The 18,049-nt window shown below is 43.9% G+C and overlaps 1 protein-coding gene across 2 annotated transcripts in view; it reads right to left on the bottom strand.

Annotated features, from left to right (window-relative positions):
• Nucleotides 1-299: 299 nt before the first annotated feature.
• LOC106579679 (glucose-fructose oxidoreductase domain-containing protein 1) overlaps nt 300-18,049 on the bottom strand; it is a 33,916-nt gene continuing 16,166 nt past the window's right edge. The window contains exons 3-4 of one of the 2 annotated variants that reach the window (XM_014159810.2): nt 5,674-5,889; nt 300-5,577 (exon numbers count right to left, since the gene is read on the bottom strand). In XM_014159810.2, coding sequence (XP_014015285.1) covers nt 4,967-5,577; nt 5,674-5,889 — 827 coding nt within the window. In that variant the 3' untranslated portion in view covers nt 300-4,966. Of the gene's footprint in view, nt 5,890-18,049 lie in introns of both variants that reach the window. The other variant, XM_014159809.2, reaches the window with a different exon arrangement.

Genomic DNA, 18,049 nt, shown 5'->3' with positions numbered 1-18,049 from the left:
GCTGTGATGCAGTGATAAGGCTGTGATGCAACGATAATGATGCAGCAATAAGGCTGTGATAATAATGCAGCGATAAGGCTGTGATGCAGCGATAATGATGCAGCGATAAGGCTGTGATGCAGCGATAAGGCTGTGATGCAGCGATAAGGCTGTGATGCAGCGATAAGGCTGTGATGCAGCGATAAGGCTGTGATGCAGCGATAAGGCTGTGATGCAGCGATAAGGCTGTGATGCAGCGATAAGGCTGTGATGCAGCGATAAGGCTGTGATGCAGTGAAGAAAGGAAACCCATGACAAGGTTTAGGTTGGTATTATTTTTTTTAATCCTTAGAAACTGCAGCATCGGACAAGTTCTGAAGCGGTAAACCATTTTGTTGAACACCAGGATGATGGGGTCAGAACAAGACATTTCCCCCAAGCAACACGCACACACACACACTTTCTCTTACTAGTAACACACACACATACACACAATAGCAGTGCAAAGTACTGGAGCGGAGAGATCAAACAGTAGAACACTGACACAGAGCCAGGCTAAGGAATTAAGGGGGACTCCATTCACAGCCTTTCCATATACAGCAAACTAAGAGGACAGATATTACTGACACCCTCCCTCCCTCACCATCAACCCAACTCCCAAACCACAACTGTCATTTTCTGATATATAGAAAATAGATAAATATATTCCTACAATACATTCTCTAGTTTAAGACTGATCAATATGAGCCTGTTGGTTCAATATATACCAAAAGGTCCATGCATCCACGATATACATACAGTACAATAAACAGTCAACAAATGTCAATACAGCATCAAGATGGACATTACCTTCAGCAATTATATTAACTGTACCAGCACTTACAAACCTGTTGAGGGAGAGTTCCTGTGTGTGTGTGTGTGTGTGTGTGTGTGTGTGTGTGTGTGTGTGTGTGTGTGTGTGTGTGTTGCCCTTTTCAGCAGTCACTACCTCTGACCTGAGCCAGGAAAACGAAGGTGCCGGGAGTCTGGGACTATTGGGCCAAATAACTGCCACTCCAGCCTGTAGTCAGAGAAACAGACACTAGGGCAAGGAGTAGGGTTCAGCGTTTCCCAGTGTGAAGGGTCAACAGTCATCCAACAAACAGCTATTCTGACTCTAGTCTACTGACATCATTGACATTGGACTTAAAATCTAAAATGACCATCATAATAAATCAACAACAATTATTATATTTTCATCAAAATAAGCAGGCTCAATGTAAGCTTCCTTGACCGGTGGTTGCTTCATCTGTGCCATAATGAAAAGGGGCCACTGTATGGTAAGAGGAATGTGGAGGAAATCTATCAATATCATATTTCATCTTACAGTTTAAAAGACCAAAAAAATCTAATAAATTGTGAGTGAATGGTGAGCTTAATGAATAAGCTATCAGGGGTCTGCAGAAGCACCAAGTCAATTTGTCCTTCAGGCTGAGAGCGAGCAGGAGAGAGAGAGAAAACAAGGCGGGAGAGAGAGAGAGGAGAGAGAACGAGGAGGGAGAGAGAGAGAGGGGGTAAGAGAGAGAGAGGAGAGAGAGAGAACGAGGAGAGAGAGAACAAGGAGGGAGAGAACGAGGAGGGATAGAACGAGGAGGGAGAGAGAGAGAGAGAGAGGGTAAGAGAGAATGAGAGAAAGTGGAAAGAAATCCAAGATGACCAAGTGTTGGCACAGTGGCTGCCACAGTTGCTAGGTGACAAACTGAGGGTGTACAAGAACCACCTTTGAGGTTGCTTCTCATTATAAACAGAGTGACCCCCCCCTTAGGGTACCAAAGGCAGGGAGGGGGAGGGTCATGTATCCAAAGCACATTTTAAGGTCTTTGTTTCCCAAAATCTATCTAATCTAAATCACACTGAGCTGGACTACTATCTATATTAAATCAGGAACGCCCAATCTCCTTAAGTTGTTTGTAAATGTTGGCACAGCACGGAGAAGATCTAAAATATTCACATTTCAGCAAACAGAGCAGAACAAACTTAACATATTGAACTGTAACATCCCCCATGTTTACACTTTCTTTTTCCATGTCTTTTTTTTAAGCCAAGAGGATGCACCCTAAAAAGCCACAGGCAATGACAATAAGGAATTGGCAATATGATTTTGTTTTCATACCACAGTCCCGCAGAGAAAGGGGCGTACAGTCAAAGGAGCATCTACAGTGCTCTAAGGGTAACACCTTCAGGTACAGCGATAGACACACACACTACAATATTCAAATCTCAGTTGTTGCAGTTTGATGGTGGTACAGCAGTTGTCCATTTTATCATAGAACTTAACCAACATTGGCTGTGACCTGAAACGTTCACTTTATAAAAAGCAAAAAAGAAAAATAATAAATGGCATGAAGACATTAAATTAAAATGTACAAATTAGTCAGAGGACACCAAATGCATGAAATCTTCCACAACATTAATTTCTAATTTCACACATTAAATATTCAACCAGTTAAATACCCAAACTCAATTTTCATCAACTGGCCTAAAAATGTTGAAGGAAATGGCATCTAGAGCGCCTCGTCAAGACGTAGGCTTACGGCTAAACACGCTGGTGTGCCAGATCAAACCGCTAAACCGGACTCTACTTGGATCCTTTCTGTCCTTCATCGATTCTACCTGATAAAATGTCTGATTTAGCGCTAACACGTCACGTTTAATGTGACGCGAAGGCGATCTTCACGGTCAAGTTCAAGGGTTTACTTAGGGTTTGATTTCATCTAGGAAAGCTATTGGGCTCCATCCTGGACTGGAAGACTGGGGACTATACCATAGGTCCTAACACCTCCTTCCTATAAGGCCTCAAAAGGGAATCCTCACAGACTTCCTCTCTGGGTGCAGCTTTAGAGGTGCATGGTTTGGAACAAGGCCATAGACCCGGCTTAGGAACAGAGGGGACTAACTGAGAATTGGATAAAGAATTAGGATGGTCAAGTACATAATACCAAGACATGATCTTTGGATCTTGAATCTCTTCTTCTCGCTTACTGACGATCGGAAAGGCCAACATGTAACAAGGATTCTTACACTAAATGCTGCAACTCTTTATGAGACCAAAGCCCGTATTCACAATGCATCTAGGATCAGTTTTACCTTTCAGATCATAACGAATAAGACAGGGAGGACCTGATCCTAGATCAGCACTCGTACTCTGAGACACCCTGTGAATATAGGCCCTGGAATGTCCAGAACTGAGAACTTCGACCAAAATTCTAAATCAATATTCCAGTTTCAGGTTTCATTGAATAGGTGAAGGCATCCCACTTGGCACAGATGTCAATTCAATGTTGGTTCAACGTAATTTAATTGAAATGATGTGGAAACAACGTTGATTCAACCAGTGTGCCCCCAATGGGTGACTGACTGGACAGATGATAACTGTTGAATAGCTACAAAGCGTGCTTGTTGAACCCTAACAGCGCGTGCTTGTTGAGCCCTAACAGTGCGTGCTTGTTGAGCCCTAACAAAGCGTGCTTGTTGAGCCCGCTTGTTGAGCCCTAACAAAGCGTGCTTGTTGAGCCCTAAGGGAAGTTGATAGAATTTTTGAAAAATGTCTGCACCTATCAAAATTGAATGCAAATGAGGACCACATGTTTCAAAAAGGTTTCTATACTCCAACCAAAATAGTTTTCCAGTAGTCATTTTCTTCAGAGATCCCACAGACAGGACCAACGCACGTAGGAGCTGAACGCTCAAAGGCCTCTCTCACCTCACCTGTCTCCCACTAACTAGACACTCCCCGTACGGATCAGTCCAAAACTAAAAATGAATACTTTTATACTGAACAGCGCGTTCATCAAAACATGTTCCAGTCTTTTTTGCACCACAGTTTAAAAACAAATAAAATACAAAACAGTACATTTATATCATGACTAATTTTAAACAATTCACTTTTTGTTTTATACAAGACTATAGACATGTAGGCTTATGCAGACGGTGACGTAGGATAATCAACATTGGGAAAACAATAAGATAGCGCTTGAATAAAATACAACGTGTTGGCTTGAAGGTCAATATGTGCCACTACCATTCTCTCCTGTAACCTGTGTGGATAGTGATGAGTACATGACCATCGGTTGTCTTCTCTCAACAAAAAAATAAATAATTAACCCACATTCTTCAGTTAGTAGCACTATGTTACATATTCACACTAACTAGTAGCCAAGCAGAGTGTTCCTAGTGGGAGTCTTAAAGGGTGTTTATCTGGAGGCTTGACGCATGCTAGTATCCCATCCAACCCAGCGGTTAGTACTGATCGTTCTACCCTACATTGTCGCTATTGTGTAAGAAGCTTTAGCGCATGCAAATGCTAACCTAGCTGGCTAGCTAAGCAGCGGGAAATGACCTTGAGATAGAAAAAACACTTGGCTTTACTCACAGCATAGCACGGGATTGAGTCGCCATCCACAGATTGTGTCTGTCTATTGCATAAGGACGTTACTACAAAAACGAGAAGCAGGCAAAAAGGGTATTCCCTTGATTCAGGCAGGATGACATAATTCCACGAGCCTGCAGCTCTGGCAGGATTTATTGCACACTTTACCAGAGGGGGGGGGACTTCACTAAAAGCCCTACCAGCCAAACTATAGATTTTTCTGGTGGTTTTTTGCACTCTGGTTTCACACTCATACACAGCACACATACACTGAGACAGGGACTGAACCATTCAAGCCCCCTGTGGTTTAAACATTCACCTCTCTAGAGGTACAATAAAACCCCTCTGTTGACCCGAGTCTAGCATCCATAGAAACGGTTTCCCTTTCTCAGACCCACAGTGTGAGGCTTATTCATCCAGGAAAGAGGACAAAGAGATAAAGGAGTGTTCATCACTGTTCACATAATTTTGGGGACAAGCGAAACAGGACCCTTATCCCCTATTGGTCAGACAGCCAGCCAATGAGGGCACTCTCTCACCCCCAGTCTCTAGCACCAGTTGGCCATTTTGGTGCCAGTGCTAGCAGTAGAGTGACATCCTGCTGCGCCGCATGGCCTCGCTGATCAGGTAGGCTGGGCTCACCTCGGGCTCCTCTTTCATCACCTCAATGTTCTGCCATTCGCCGCACTGGTTGGACTTCTTAATGGTGTCCACCACGCACAGTGCATACAGGCAGTCCTCGAAGGTGGCTGCCATAGTCAGCGGCCTTCCATCCCATGTGCGCCGGTCATCCTGGTCCTCGAAGGCCTGCCGCACCGCCTGTACCATGCAAATAGTTCCTGTCAGGTAAGGCGAGGGGATGTCGCTGAAAGCCTTCTCCGGTAGGGAGGCCTTCTCCAGAGGGGTGCTGTCCTTCAGAAGTAGCTCTGGCCCTCCATCCATGGTGTTCTTCTGGCCGTACAGGTCCGTGCCGCTGACTGTCAGCCGGCCCACCGTGCCTACCACGATCACCTCCTGGCGGAAGTCGCCGGGCATGTTGAAGTTGAGCGTGACGGTGCAGCAGGCGCCGCCCTCCAGCACCATCTGGAAGGTGCAGAAGTCATCGCTGGTGATCTGGCGGATGCCACAGATGTGCGCCGTCTGCTTGACGAACGTCTTGAGGAAGCCGTGCACTTTGGCCGCCCGCTGGCCTGTCAGGAAGGAGAGCAGGTCGATGATGTAGGTACCCACCGAGTGCAGCCCCCCACCGCCCATCAAGTCGTCACAGCTCCAGTTGTACTTCTTACCCAGCAGGCTGCTGCTGTGGACCTGGGCCTCGCAGACCAGCAGCTCCCCCACGTAGCCCTCCTCCACTAGCTCCTTCATCCGTACGAAGGCGGGCAGGAAGCGCAGCACGTTACCCATGATGCTCAGTAGTTTGGGGTAGTACTGGGCGGCCGACATCATGCGGAAGGCATCCAGAGGGGTGGCGGTGCGATCGCAGATCACATTCTTACCGATACCTGCGGTAGGGGAAAGAGGGAGTGGAGAGGAGAGAGATAGAGAGGCCAGTGTTACTCACACGCAGACATAATATCCTCCTCTCCATTAAAACATCCCGTGAAGAGACAATGAATCAATGCAAAAAAATTGCTGACACAAATATTTCAACATAGCTTTCCCAAAACTATTTTAAACCCTTAGGTCAACAAGGGAATCTGATAATGAAACATGAGAAAACATTCCAGAAGCTTTGTCAATACTGTTGTTGTCGTTGAGAGGAAAGAGTCGCTCTGTTTGACATGAGTGTGCAGATAGAGTTGACTTTAGACTGTGGGGAGCAAAGGGATGAGGAGACGGGAGAAAAAGGTGAGTGAGAGAGTCAAAGCACATTGAAGAAACCTCATTCAGCCCTTTCCTTTACTTCCACTACTTACTAAACCCCCAGTGGTGCTCTGCTCACATAGCCTCCTTACAGATATCTATGGAGGAATGGTGCTCTGCTCACATAGCCTCATTACAGATATCTATGGAGGAATGGTGCTCTGCTCACATAGCCTCATTACAGATATCTATGGAGGAATCGTGCTCTGCTCACATAGCCTCCTTACAGATATCTATGGAGGAATGGTGCTCTGCTCACATAGCCTCCTTACAGATATCTATGGAGGAATGGTGCTCTGCTCATATAGCCTCATTACAGATATCTATGGAGGAATGGTGCTCTGCTCACATAGCCTCCTTACAGATATCTATGGAGGAATGGTGCTCTGCTCACATAGCCTCATTACAGATATCTATGGAGGAATGGTGCTCTGCTCAGATATCTATGGAGGAATGGTGCTCTGCTCACATAGCCTCATTACAGATATCTATGGAGGAATGGTGCTCTGCTCACATAGCCTCATTACAGATATCTATGGAGGAATGGTGCTCTGCTCAGATATCTATGGAGGAATGGTGCTCTGCTCACATAGCCTCATTACAGATATCTATGGAGGAATGGTGCTCTGCTCACATAGCCTCATTACAGATATCTATGGAGGAATGGTGCTCTGCTCACATAGCCTCCTTACAGATATCTATGGAGGAATGGTGCTCTGCTCACATAGCCTCATTACAGATATCTATGAGGAATGAAACTGCTGCAGAAAATAGCCTCTATGACACATCTAAGAGCAGAGCAGAGAGAGAGGCTATTCACATACTGCCCTGGCCGTGCCACTAGAAAAGGCTAAAACCATTAACATAGAGCCGCTAATAGCTCACTTCACCATTAAGCTCATTACCCCGAGACGAGCAGTTACCCTCTTCATAACGCTGAGTGACTTTCAGAAACATAATGGATACTAAACATCCGCTAAAATAAAGGCAGTGGGGTGGCCAATCAAAAGACGCGATACTAAGTACCTCCCAGTGGTAACAGAGTATTGATACCTCCCCCCTACACCACAGGATTCCTGGCCAGCCAGCGCTCTGTGAACCCTCAATGCCCGCTGTAATTACCCCAGTCGCAGCGGGGGTGGGAAACACCCACCCCCCATTCCTCTTCTACATCCCCCTCCCCCCACACCCTATCTAGAGGTGTCAATCTCTTCCTAAATAGCCCCCCCCCCCACCCCGTGGGAAGAACAATCGGGCATTTTGGAATTCAAAACTTCCCAGCTAATCTCCCATTAGCGCCGAAAGGCAAGATCCAGCCAGGCAAGGAAATGGATCACCATGACCCAGTTCTGTGGCGCTACAGGAACAATCTTCCCCTTTTGACGAAGGCACAGAGGCTGGCTACAGTGTCCCCCCATCGAGGAGGCCTGGCCCTGGGTATTCCCCGCTGCAAAAAGTTTATTTCTTTGCCACATTTTTGGCAGTTTTACTTTAGTGAAACTGCAAACAGGATGCATGTTTTAGAATATGTTTATTCTGTACAGGCTTCCTTCTTTTCACTCTGTCATTTAGGTTATTATTGTAGATTAACTACAATGTTGTTGATCCATCCTCAGCTTTCTCCTATCACAGCCATTAAACTCTTAACCGTTTTAAAATCACCATTGGCCTCATTGTCAGCTGTTTCCTTCCTCTCCGGCAACTGAGTTAGGAAGGACGCTTTTAGCTTTGTAGTGACTGGGTATATTGACACACCATCCAAAGTGTAATGAATAACTTCACCATGTTCAAAGGGATATTCAATGTCCGATTTTGTGTTTATCTACTAATACGTGTCCTTCTTTGCGAGGCATTGGAAAACTTCCCTTGTCTTTGTGGTTGAATCTGTGTTTGAAATTCACTGCTCAACAGAGGGACCTTACAGATAATTGTATGTGTGGGGTAAAGAGATGAGGTAGTCATTCAAAATCATGTTAAACACTAGTATTGCATACAGAGTCCATGCAACTTATTACGTGATTTGTTAAGCACGTTTTTACTCCTGAACATATTTAGGCTTGCCATAACAAAGGGGTTAAATACTTATTGACTCAAGACATTTCATATTTTCATTTGGAATTTCATTTATAAAAACATAATTCCACTTTGACATTATGGGGTATTGTGTTTAGGCCAGTGACACAACATCTCAATGAAATCTATTTTAAATTCAGGTTGTAACACAACAACAAAATGTGGGAAAAGTTATGGGGTGTGAATACTTTCTGAAGGCACTGTAGCTTATGAAGGTCAGACTGATGAGTCACCAGCCAAGCTCAGCCATACCTGAGGGGAGAGGGGGAGTGTGTATATGAGAGGAAAGAAGGAGAGGAAGTGAGATTCAATCAATGTGTTTTATAAAGTCCTTTTCACATCAGCAGTCACAAAGTGCTATACCAGATACCCAGCCTGAAACCCCAAAGAGAAAGCAATGCAGATGCAGAAGCACAGTGGCTAGGAAAAACTTTCTAGAAAGGCAGCAACCTAGGAAAAAACCTAGAGAGGAACCAGGGGTGGACAGTCCTCTTTTGGTTGTGCCGGGTGGGAGATTGAGTGTGAGAAAGAGAATGTGCGGAGGACATGAGCAGAGGAGAGAGTGAAAGATAGGCGCACATGTGAGTGAGACAGAAAGCTGATGTGGTAACGGGAAAGCAAGCAAGAAAAGTAAAGAGAGAAAGAGCAGAAGGGAGATTGAAGGACAGAGACTACTCCAGGTAGAATGGAGGAGAGCTTATTCCAATAGGAGGACTCCGGAACACACACTTCCTGCAGTTGTCCCTAGTTTGCTAGCTGCTAGTGAAATCTCCATACAGGGACGCAGTGCTAACGGTGTCAGCCAGCGCTAGCCAGGATGAAGAGTTAACATACAGAGTCACTACATGCTAACCGTGTTAGCCAGCGCTACCTAGGGTGAAACGTTCCAAGTAGAAATAAAGTGAGGCAATGCTAACTGTGCTAGCCAGGGTGAAGTGTTCCAAGTAGAAATAAGGTGAGGCACTGCTAACCATGTTAGCCAGCGCTAGCCAGGGTGAAGTATTCCAAGTAGCAATACAGGGAGGCACTGCTAGCCGTGTTAGCCAGCGTGAAGTGTTCCAAGTAGCAATACAGGGAGGCACTGCTAACTGTGTTAGCCAGCGCTAGCCTGGGTGAAATGTGTACGTCCCAGTGGGAGAACAGTAATGGAGTAGAAAAAGCCTTAGGCATCGCAGCACAGCCCCTAAACATCAATAATGCATGCTAAGCGCCAGGAGTACAGACGTTCAAAGACCCCACTAGCTGTACCTGACAAAGTGGTGAAGCTCAGCTGGAAGTGGGTAGATCCCACCCTTCTGAGAGTGTGGGTGACACCAGATTGGCATTTCAGAGAGCAGACCTGACACAGTTCTTATAGCCTTTAGCTGTACACTTATCCTACTCCTCCTCTGGTGATGTAGAGGTTAACCCAGGCCCTGTGTGTCCCCAGGCGCTCTCATTTGTTGACTTCTGTAACCGGAAAAGCCTTGGGTTCATGCATGCATCAGAAGCCTCCTCCCTATGTTTGCTTTATTCACTACTTTAGCACACTCCGCCAACCCTTATGTCCTAGCCATGTCTGAATCCTGGCATAGGAAGGCCACCATAAATTCTGAAATTTCTATCCACAATTACAACATTTTCCATCAAGATAGAACTGCTAAAGGGGGCGGAGTTGCAATCTACTGTAAAGGTGGCCTGCAGAGTTCTGTCCTCCTATCCAGGTCCATTCCCAAACAGTTCGAGCTACTACTTTTAAAAATCCATCTCTCTAGAAATAAGTCTCTCACTGTTGCCACTTGTTATAGACCTCCCTCAGCTCCCAGCTGTGCCCTGGACACCATATGTGAATTGATTGCCCCCCATCTATCGTCAGAGTTCGTACTGTTAGGTGACCTAAAGTGAGATATACTTAACACCCCAGCCGTCCTACAATCTAAACTAGATGCCCTCAATCTCACAGTGACTCTTGGAAAGCCCTTTGTTAACATAGAGAGTCTGGTAACATCAAAAGGGTGGTGACCAGAACCAGATTTCGGTAATCCAACCAGTTAAAAATATGCGTTGGTACTTAAAGAATATGATGTCAGATTAGTTGTCATCTGAGACATTATTACTGATGATAGGATGACATAAACTGTATCTTGGAAAGTCTACACATTCTAGTTATCAGATTCACATAGATTTGTTATGCAATTTAAATGTTTAAATATGAAACTATTTGTAAAAAGATTAAATGTAATTTTAGCTTCTAAATGAGAGAATTTTTCCATAACGTAAACTCCGTTCCCTCAGTGGCCCCGCCCAAGTGAACAGACATTGGTTGTGAACTATGAAACACGCCCTTCTCTCCACCACTATATAAGCTTTTTACGAAAATTATACATTTGTGTTCCCGAGGACGTGAGGACGACGGTCCAGACGTTAAAAGGGATAATATCAACTACAGAACTAAGCCAACCTCAGCGTGAGTTCAAAGTATGGTAACTTGGTATGAACTTTGAACTCCTATTCACTAAAGAAGTGATACCTCCTAGCCGTTGAGTTAGCAGCAGCAGCTGTAAACGTGTGCTAGGAAAGGACGGACAAAGTACCTCTTCTACCACACGACGACGTACTACAATGTATCCACTCTACCACCAGACATTCTTCAGAGGACAAGAGATCCCTGCTGGGCAACCCGGCCTTCCATCTACAACCAACCTATTGAAAGCGCAGCTCAGAGTAAATATTTCTTGCATTTTCCTTTTCCAAATGGGCGGTTATTTAGAATGCATAAGATTCTGTATTTACGATCGCATAGCTTTACAAGGTCCGATCAGAGACCCTTATCCTTTTGTTCCTCAGTCTTCCCACACTTTCATTCAAAACTCAACCCCCTTTCTTTGTGTAACCAGCCGTCATATCGGTTCCGTCCACCAGGGACGTTTTCTTTTATGACATAATTAGTAATCAATGTATGACCCATCCTGTGTATGTGTAATTCTGTGTGATTATTTAGGTATTTAGTAAATAAATAATTAAACCAAATTTTGTATTGCTGATTCAACTTGTTAGCCAGAGTGAAGATAACCAAGAATTCTACGACGTTCAGATGAGACTGAATAAGGCGACGATTAATAATTGACCGCTATTGAGGTAAAAGATTACTAGGTCTTTAAGAGGTTATTCGGAAGATAACAGCTCTATAAACATTCTGTCGTGGTGCCCCGACGTTCTAGTTAATTTCATTTACATGATTAGTTTAATCAGGTAATATTAATTACAGATAAATTATTTTATAAAATAGCATGTCATATCACTTAATCCGGCATAGCAAAGACACGACAATGGACACCCTCATAGATATCATCCTGACCAACTTGCCCTCTAAATACACCTCTGCTGTTTTCAACCAGGATCTCAGCGAACACTGCCTCATTGCCTGCGTCTGTTATGGGTCCACGGTCAAACGACCACCCCCAATATTTCTGCGAGCAGGCCTTTCTAATCGACCTGTCCCGGGTATCCTGGAAGGATATTGACCTCATCCCGTCAGTAGAGGATGCCAGGGTGTTCTTCAAAAGTGCCTTCCTTACCATCTTAAATAAGCATGACCCTTTCAAAAAATGTAAAACTAGAACAGAAACTAAGAACAGATATAGCCCTTGGTTCACTCCAGACTTGACTGCCCTTGACCAGCACAAAAACATCCTGTGGTGCACTGCACTAGCTTCGAATATTCCCAACGATACGCAACTTTTCAGGGAAGTCAGGAACCAATATACACAGTCAGTTAGGAAAGCAAAGGCTAGCTTTTTCAAACAGAAATTTGCATCCTGCAGCACTAACTCCAAAAAGTTTTATAAGAAATAAAAACATTCAAACAGATCTAATATGAGAGAAGAACCTTGCGTCATGGTCGGTAATTGTTTCTGGCTCCAAAAAACTGCATTATCATTCTCAATTAGCCCATTATCTGTCACTGAGAGGAGTTAAAAGTGAAAGAACAAGGAGAATTAAAAAAGGGGGCAAAAACACAACGCCACAGATTACACATCCTCCATCTCTACAGAGTCATCGAACGCTGGGGAACACTGCTGCCCTATCAGAAAGAGCATGCAAGCTGATAGCTACACCCTAACTTGCCATTTGCACAATAGATGCCTCTTAGCCCATCGCAGTTTCTAGCTCAGATTGCACTGATTGAGAGGGAGAATATGGATGTTGGTGTAAATTAACTGTGTACTCAAGAGGGGTGAAATGCAGCATCATTATGACAAAGGTTCAGCGGACTTCCCGTGGCGCTAGCTACTTTGCTCGCTGCTCCGCTGTGTTAGACTTTGTGGTTTTTATTTTGCTGGTCTTAACGTTTTTATTTTTTTATATTTTTTACATATATTTTCGCCAGTGTTTACTATGACCGAAAAGACCTTCTGGACATCATAACAGTGATCACTAACCTCCATTTGGATGAAGATTTCTACACTGAACAAAAACGTAACAATTTTCTAATATTTTACTGAGTTACAGTTCATATAAGAAAAATCAGTCAATTGAAATAAATTCATTAGGCCCTCATCTATGGATTTCACATGACTGGAAATGCAGATATGCATCTGTTGGTCACATATACCTTAAAAAAAGGTAGGGACGTGGATCAGAAAGCCAGTCAGTATCTGGTGTGACCAGCATTTGCATCATGCTGTGCGACATCTCCTTTGCATAGAGTTGATCAGACTGTTGATTGTGGCCTGTGGAATGTTGTCCCACACATCTTCAATGGCTGTGTGAGGTTTCTGGATATTGGCAGGAACTGGAACATGCTGTCATACACGTCAATCCAGAGCATCCCAAACAGGCTCAATGGGTGACATATCTGGTGAGTATGCAGGCCATGGAAGAACTTGGACATTTTCAACTTCTGGGAATTGTGTACAGATCCTTGCGTCATGGGGCCATGCATTATCATGCTGAAACATGAGGTGACGGCAGTGGATGAATGGCATGACAATGGGCCTCAGGATCTCATCACTGTATCTCTGTGCATTCAAATTGCCATCTATAAAATGTAATTATGTTCGTTGTCCGTAGCTTATGTCTGCCCATACCATAACCCCGCCATGGGGCACTCTGTTCACAACGTTGACGTCACCCTCACAACGCCATACACGCCATCTGCACAGTACAGTTGAAACTGGGATTCATCTGTGAAGAGCACACTTCTCCAGCGTGCCAGTGGACATCGAAGCTGAGCATTTGCCCAATGATGTCGGTTACGACGCCAAACTGTAGTCAGGTCAAGACCCTGGTGAGACGACGAGCACTCAGATGAGATTTCCTGAGACAGTTTCTGACAGTTTGTGCAGAAATTCTTTGGTTCTGCAAACCTACAGTTTGCAAACCCATCAGCTGTCCGGGTGGCTGGTCTTAGACGATCCCTCAGGTGAAGATGCCGGATGTGGAGGTCCTGGGCTGGCGTCGATACACGTGGTCTGCAGTTGTGAGGCCGGTTGGATGTACTGCCAAATTCTCTAAAACAAAGTTGGAGGCGGCTAATGGTAGAGAAATTAACATTAACCTGTTATGGATAGGGGGCAGTATTTTCACGTCCAGATAAAAAACGTACCCGATTTAATCTGATTATTACTCCTGCCCAGAAACTAGAATATGCATATAATTATTAGCTTTGGATAGAAAACACTCTAAAGTGTCTAAAACTGTTTGAATGGTGTCTGTGAGTATAACAGAACTCATTTGGCAGGCAAAACCCTGAGACATTTTCTGACAGGAAGTGGATACCTGATGTGTTGTATTACCTTTAAACCTATCCCATTGAAAAACACAGGGGCTGAGGAATATTTTGGCACTTCCTATTGCTTCCACTAGATGTCACCAGCCTTTACAAAGTGTTTTGAGTCTTCTGGAGGGAGATCTGACCGAACAAGAGCCATGGAACGATGATGTCCCATTAGACACCTGGCGCGCGAGTTCATGTTGGGTACCCTCGTTCCAATACGTTATAAAAGAGTATGCATTCGTCCACCTTGAATATTATTCATGTTCTGGTTAAAAAGGCCCTAATGATTTATGCTATACAACGTTTGACATGTTTGAACGAACGGAAATATATTTTTTCCCCTCGTTCATGACGAGAAGTCCGGCTGGCTTAGATCATGTGCTAACAAGACGGAGATTTTTGGACATAAATGATGAGCTTTTTTGAACAAAACTACATTCGTTATGGACCTGTGATACCTGGAAGTGACATCTGATGAAGAGAATCAAAGGTAATGGATTATTTACATAGTATTTTCGATTTTAGATCTCCCCAACATGACGTCTAGTCTGTATCGCATCGCGTATTTTTCTGGGCGCAGTGCTCAGATTATTGCAAAGTGTGATTTCCCAGTAAGGTTATTTTTAAATCTGGCAAGTTGATTGCGTTCAAGAGATGTAAATCTATAATTCTTTAAATGACAATATAATATTTTACCAATGTTTTCTAATTTTAATTATTTAATTTGTGACGCTGACTTGACTGCCGGTTATTGGAGGGAAACGATTTCCTCAACATCAATGCCATAGTAAAACGCTGTTTTTGGATATAAATATGAACTTGATAGAACTAAAAATGCATGCATTGTCTAACATAATGTCCTAGGAGTGTCATCTGATGGAGATTGTAAAAGGTTAGTGCATCATTTTAGCTGGTTTTATGGTTTTGGTGACCCAGTCTTTGAATTGACAAAACATTACACACAACTCTTGTAAATGTACTGTCCTAACATACTCTAAATTTATGCTTTCGCCGTAAAACCTTTTTGAAATCGTAAAACGTGGTTAGATTAAGGAGATGTTTATCTTTCAAAGGGTGTAAAATAGTTGTATGTTTGAAAAATTTGAATTTTGACATTTATTTGGATTCAAATTTGCCGCTCTTGAAATGCACCTGCTGTTGATGGAGTGCACCACGGGTGGCACGCTAGCGTCCCACCTAGCCCATAGAGGTTAAACAGGTTAACATTCACAAGGCCGCAGGGCCAGACGGATTACCAGGACACGTACTCAGACTATGCGCTGACCAGCTGGCAAGTGTCATCACTGACATTTTCAACCTTTCTCTGACCCAGTCTGTAACACCTACATGTTTCAAGAAGACCACCATAGTCCCTGTGTCCAAGAACGCCAAGGCAAACCTGTCTAAATGACTACCGCCCGTAGCACTCACATCTGTAGCCATAAAATGCTTTGAAAGACTGGTCATGGCTCACCTCAACACCATCATCCCAAACACCATGGACCCACTCCAATTTGCATACCGCCCCAACAGAGCCTCAGATGATAATCTCTATTAGAGGTCGACCGATTAATCGGAATGGCCGATTAAATAGGGCCGATTTCAAGTTTTCATAACAATCAGTAATCGGTATTTTTGGACACCAATTTGCCGTTGAAATTATTTTTATTTATTTAACTAGGCAAGTCAGTTAAGAACACATTCTTATTTTCAATGATGGCCTAGGAACGGTGGGTTAACTGCCTTGTTCAGGGGCAGAACAACAGATTTTTACCTTGTCAGCTCGGGGATTCGTTTTTGCAACCTTCCAGTTACTAGTCCAACGCTTTAACCACCTGCCTTACATTGCACTCCACGAGGAGCCTGAGTGGCAGGCTGACTACCTGTTACGCAAGGGCAGCAAGAAGCCAAGGTAAGTTGCTAGCTAGCATTAAACTTATCTTATAAAAAACAATCAATCTTAACATAATCACTAGTTAACTACACATGGTTGATGATATTACTAGTTTATCTAGCGTGTCCTGCGTTGCATATAATCGATGCGGTGCCTGTTAATTTCTCATTGAATCATAGCCTACTTCGACAAACGGGTGATGATTTAACAAGCGCATTTGCGAAAAAAGCACTGTCGTTGCACCAATGTACCTAACCATAAACATCAATGCCTTTCTTTAAAATCAATACACAAGTATATATTTTTAAACCTGCATATTTAGTTAATATTGCCTGCTAACATGAATTTCTTATAACTAGGGAAATTGTGTCACTTCTCTTGCGTTCCGTGCAAGCAGAGTCAGGGTATATGCAGCAGTTTGGGCAGCCTGGCTCATTGCGAACTGTGTGAAGTCCATTTGTTCCTAACAAAGGCCGTAATTAATTTGCCAGAATTGTACATAATTATGACATAACATTGAAGGTTGTACAATGTAAAAGCAATATTTAGCCTTAGGGATGCCATCCATTAGATAAAATACGGAACGGTTCCGTATTTCACTGAAAGAATAAAGGTTTTGTTTTCGAAATGATAGTTTCCGGATTCAACCATTTTAATGACCAAAGGCTCGTACTTCTGTGTGTTATTATGTTATAATTAAGTCTATGATTTGATAGAGCAGTCTGACTGAGCGATGGTAGGCACCAGCAGGCTCGTAAGCATTCATTCAAACAGCACTTTCGTGCGTTTGCCAGCAGCTCTTTGCTGTGCTTCAAGCATTGAGCTGTTTATGACTTCAAGCCTATCAACTCCCGAGATTAGGCTGGTGTAACCGATGTGAAATGGCTAGCTAGTTAGCGGGGTGCGCGCTAATAGCGTTTCAAACGCCACTCACTCTGAGACTTGGAGTAGTTGTTCCCCTTACTCTGCATGGGTAATGCTGCTTCGAGGGTGGCTGTTGTCGATGTGTTCCTGGTTCGAGCCCAGGTAGGAAGGAGCGAGGAGAGGGACGGAAGCTATACTGTTACACTGGCAATACTAAAGTGCCTATAAGAACATCCAATAGTCAAAGGTATATGAAATACAACTCGTATAGAGAGAAAAAGTCCTATAATTCCTATAAAAACTTCAACCTAAAACTTCTTAACTGGGAATATTGAAGACTCATGTTATAAGGAACCACCAGCTTTCATATGTTCTCATGTTCTGAGCAAGGCACTTAAACGTTAGCTTTTTTACATGGCACATATTGCACTTTTACTTTCTTCTCCAACACTTTGTTTTTGCATTATTTAAACCAAATTGACCGTTTCATTATTTATTTGAGTCTAAATAGATTTTATTGATGTATTATATAAGTTAAAATAAGTGTTCATTTAGTATTGTTGTAATTGTCATTATTACAAATAAAAAACTTTTTTTTTTTAAACGGCATCGGCTTTTTTTGGGTCCTCCAATAATCGGTATCGGCGTTGAAAAATCATAATCGGTCGACCTCTAATCTCTATTGCACTCCACACTGCCCTTTCCCACCTGGACAAAAATAACACCTATGTGAGAATGCTGTTCATTGACTACAGCTCAGCGTTCAACACCATAGTGCGCTCCAAGCTCAGCACTAAGCTAAGGACCCTGGGATTAAACACCTCCCTCTGCAACTGGATCCTGGACTTGCTGTGTATTGCCTATTTGGGAAGCCCGCAATTTGGGCAGCATAAGACTGCTGAACAACTAATCAAATGGCCACCTGGACTATTTACATTGACACATCCTCACACAGCACCAGATACACAGAGGGGCCAGGGCAGCATACCACCCCATCCTCACACAGCACCAGATACACAGAGGGGCCAGGGCAGGCATACCTCCCCATCCTCACACAGCACCAGATACACAGAGGGGCCAGGGCAGGCATACCGCCCCATCCTCACACAGCACCAGATACACAGAGGGGCCAGGGCAGGCATACCGCCCCATCCTCACACAGCACCAGATACACAGAGGGGCCAGGGCAGGCATACCGCCCCATCCTCAC

Source organism: Salmo salar, chromosome ssa19 (genome assembly GCF_905237065.1).
Source record: "Salmo salar chromosome ssa19, Ssal_v3.1, whole genome shotgun sequence".
Lineage (NCBI taxonomy): Eukaryota > Metazoa > Chordata > Actinopteri > Salmoniformes > Salmonidae > Salmo > Salmo salar.
The sequence above is the reverse complement of the archived record's forward strand: the minus strand, read 5'-3'. Positions and strand labels throughout refer to the sequence as shown.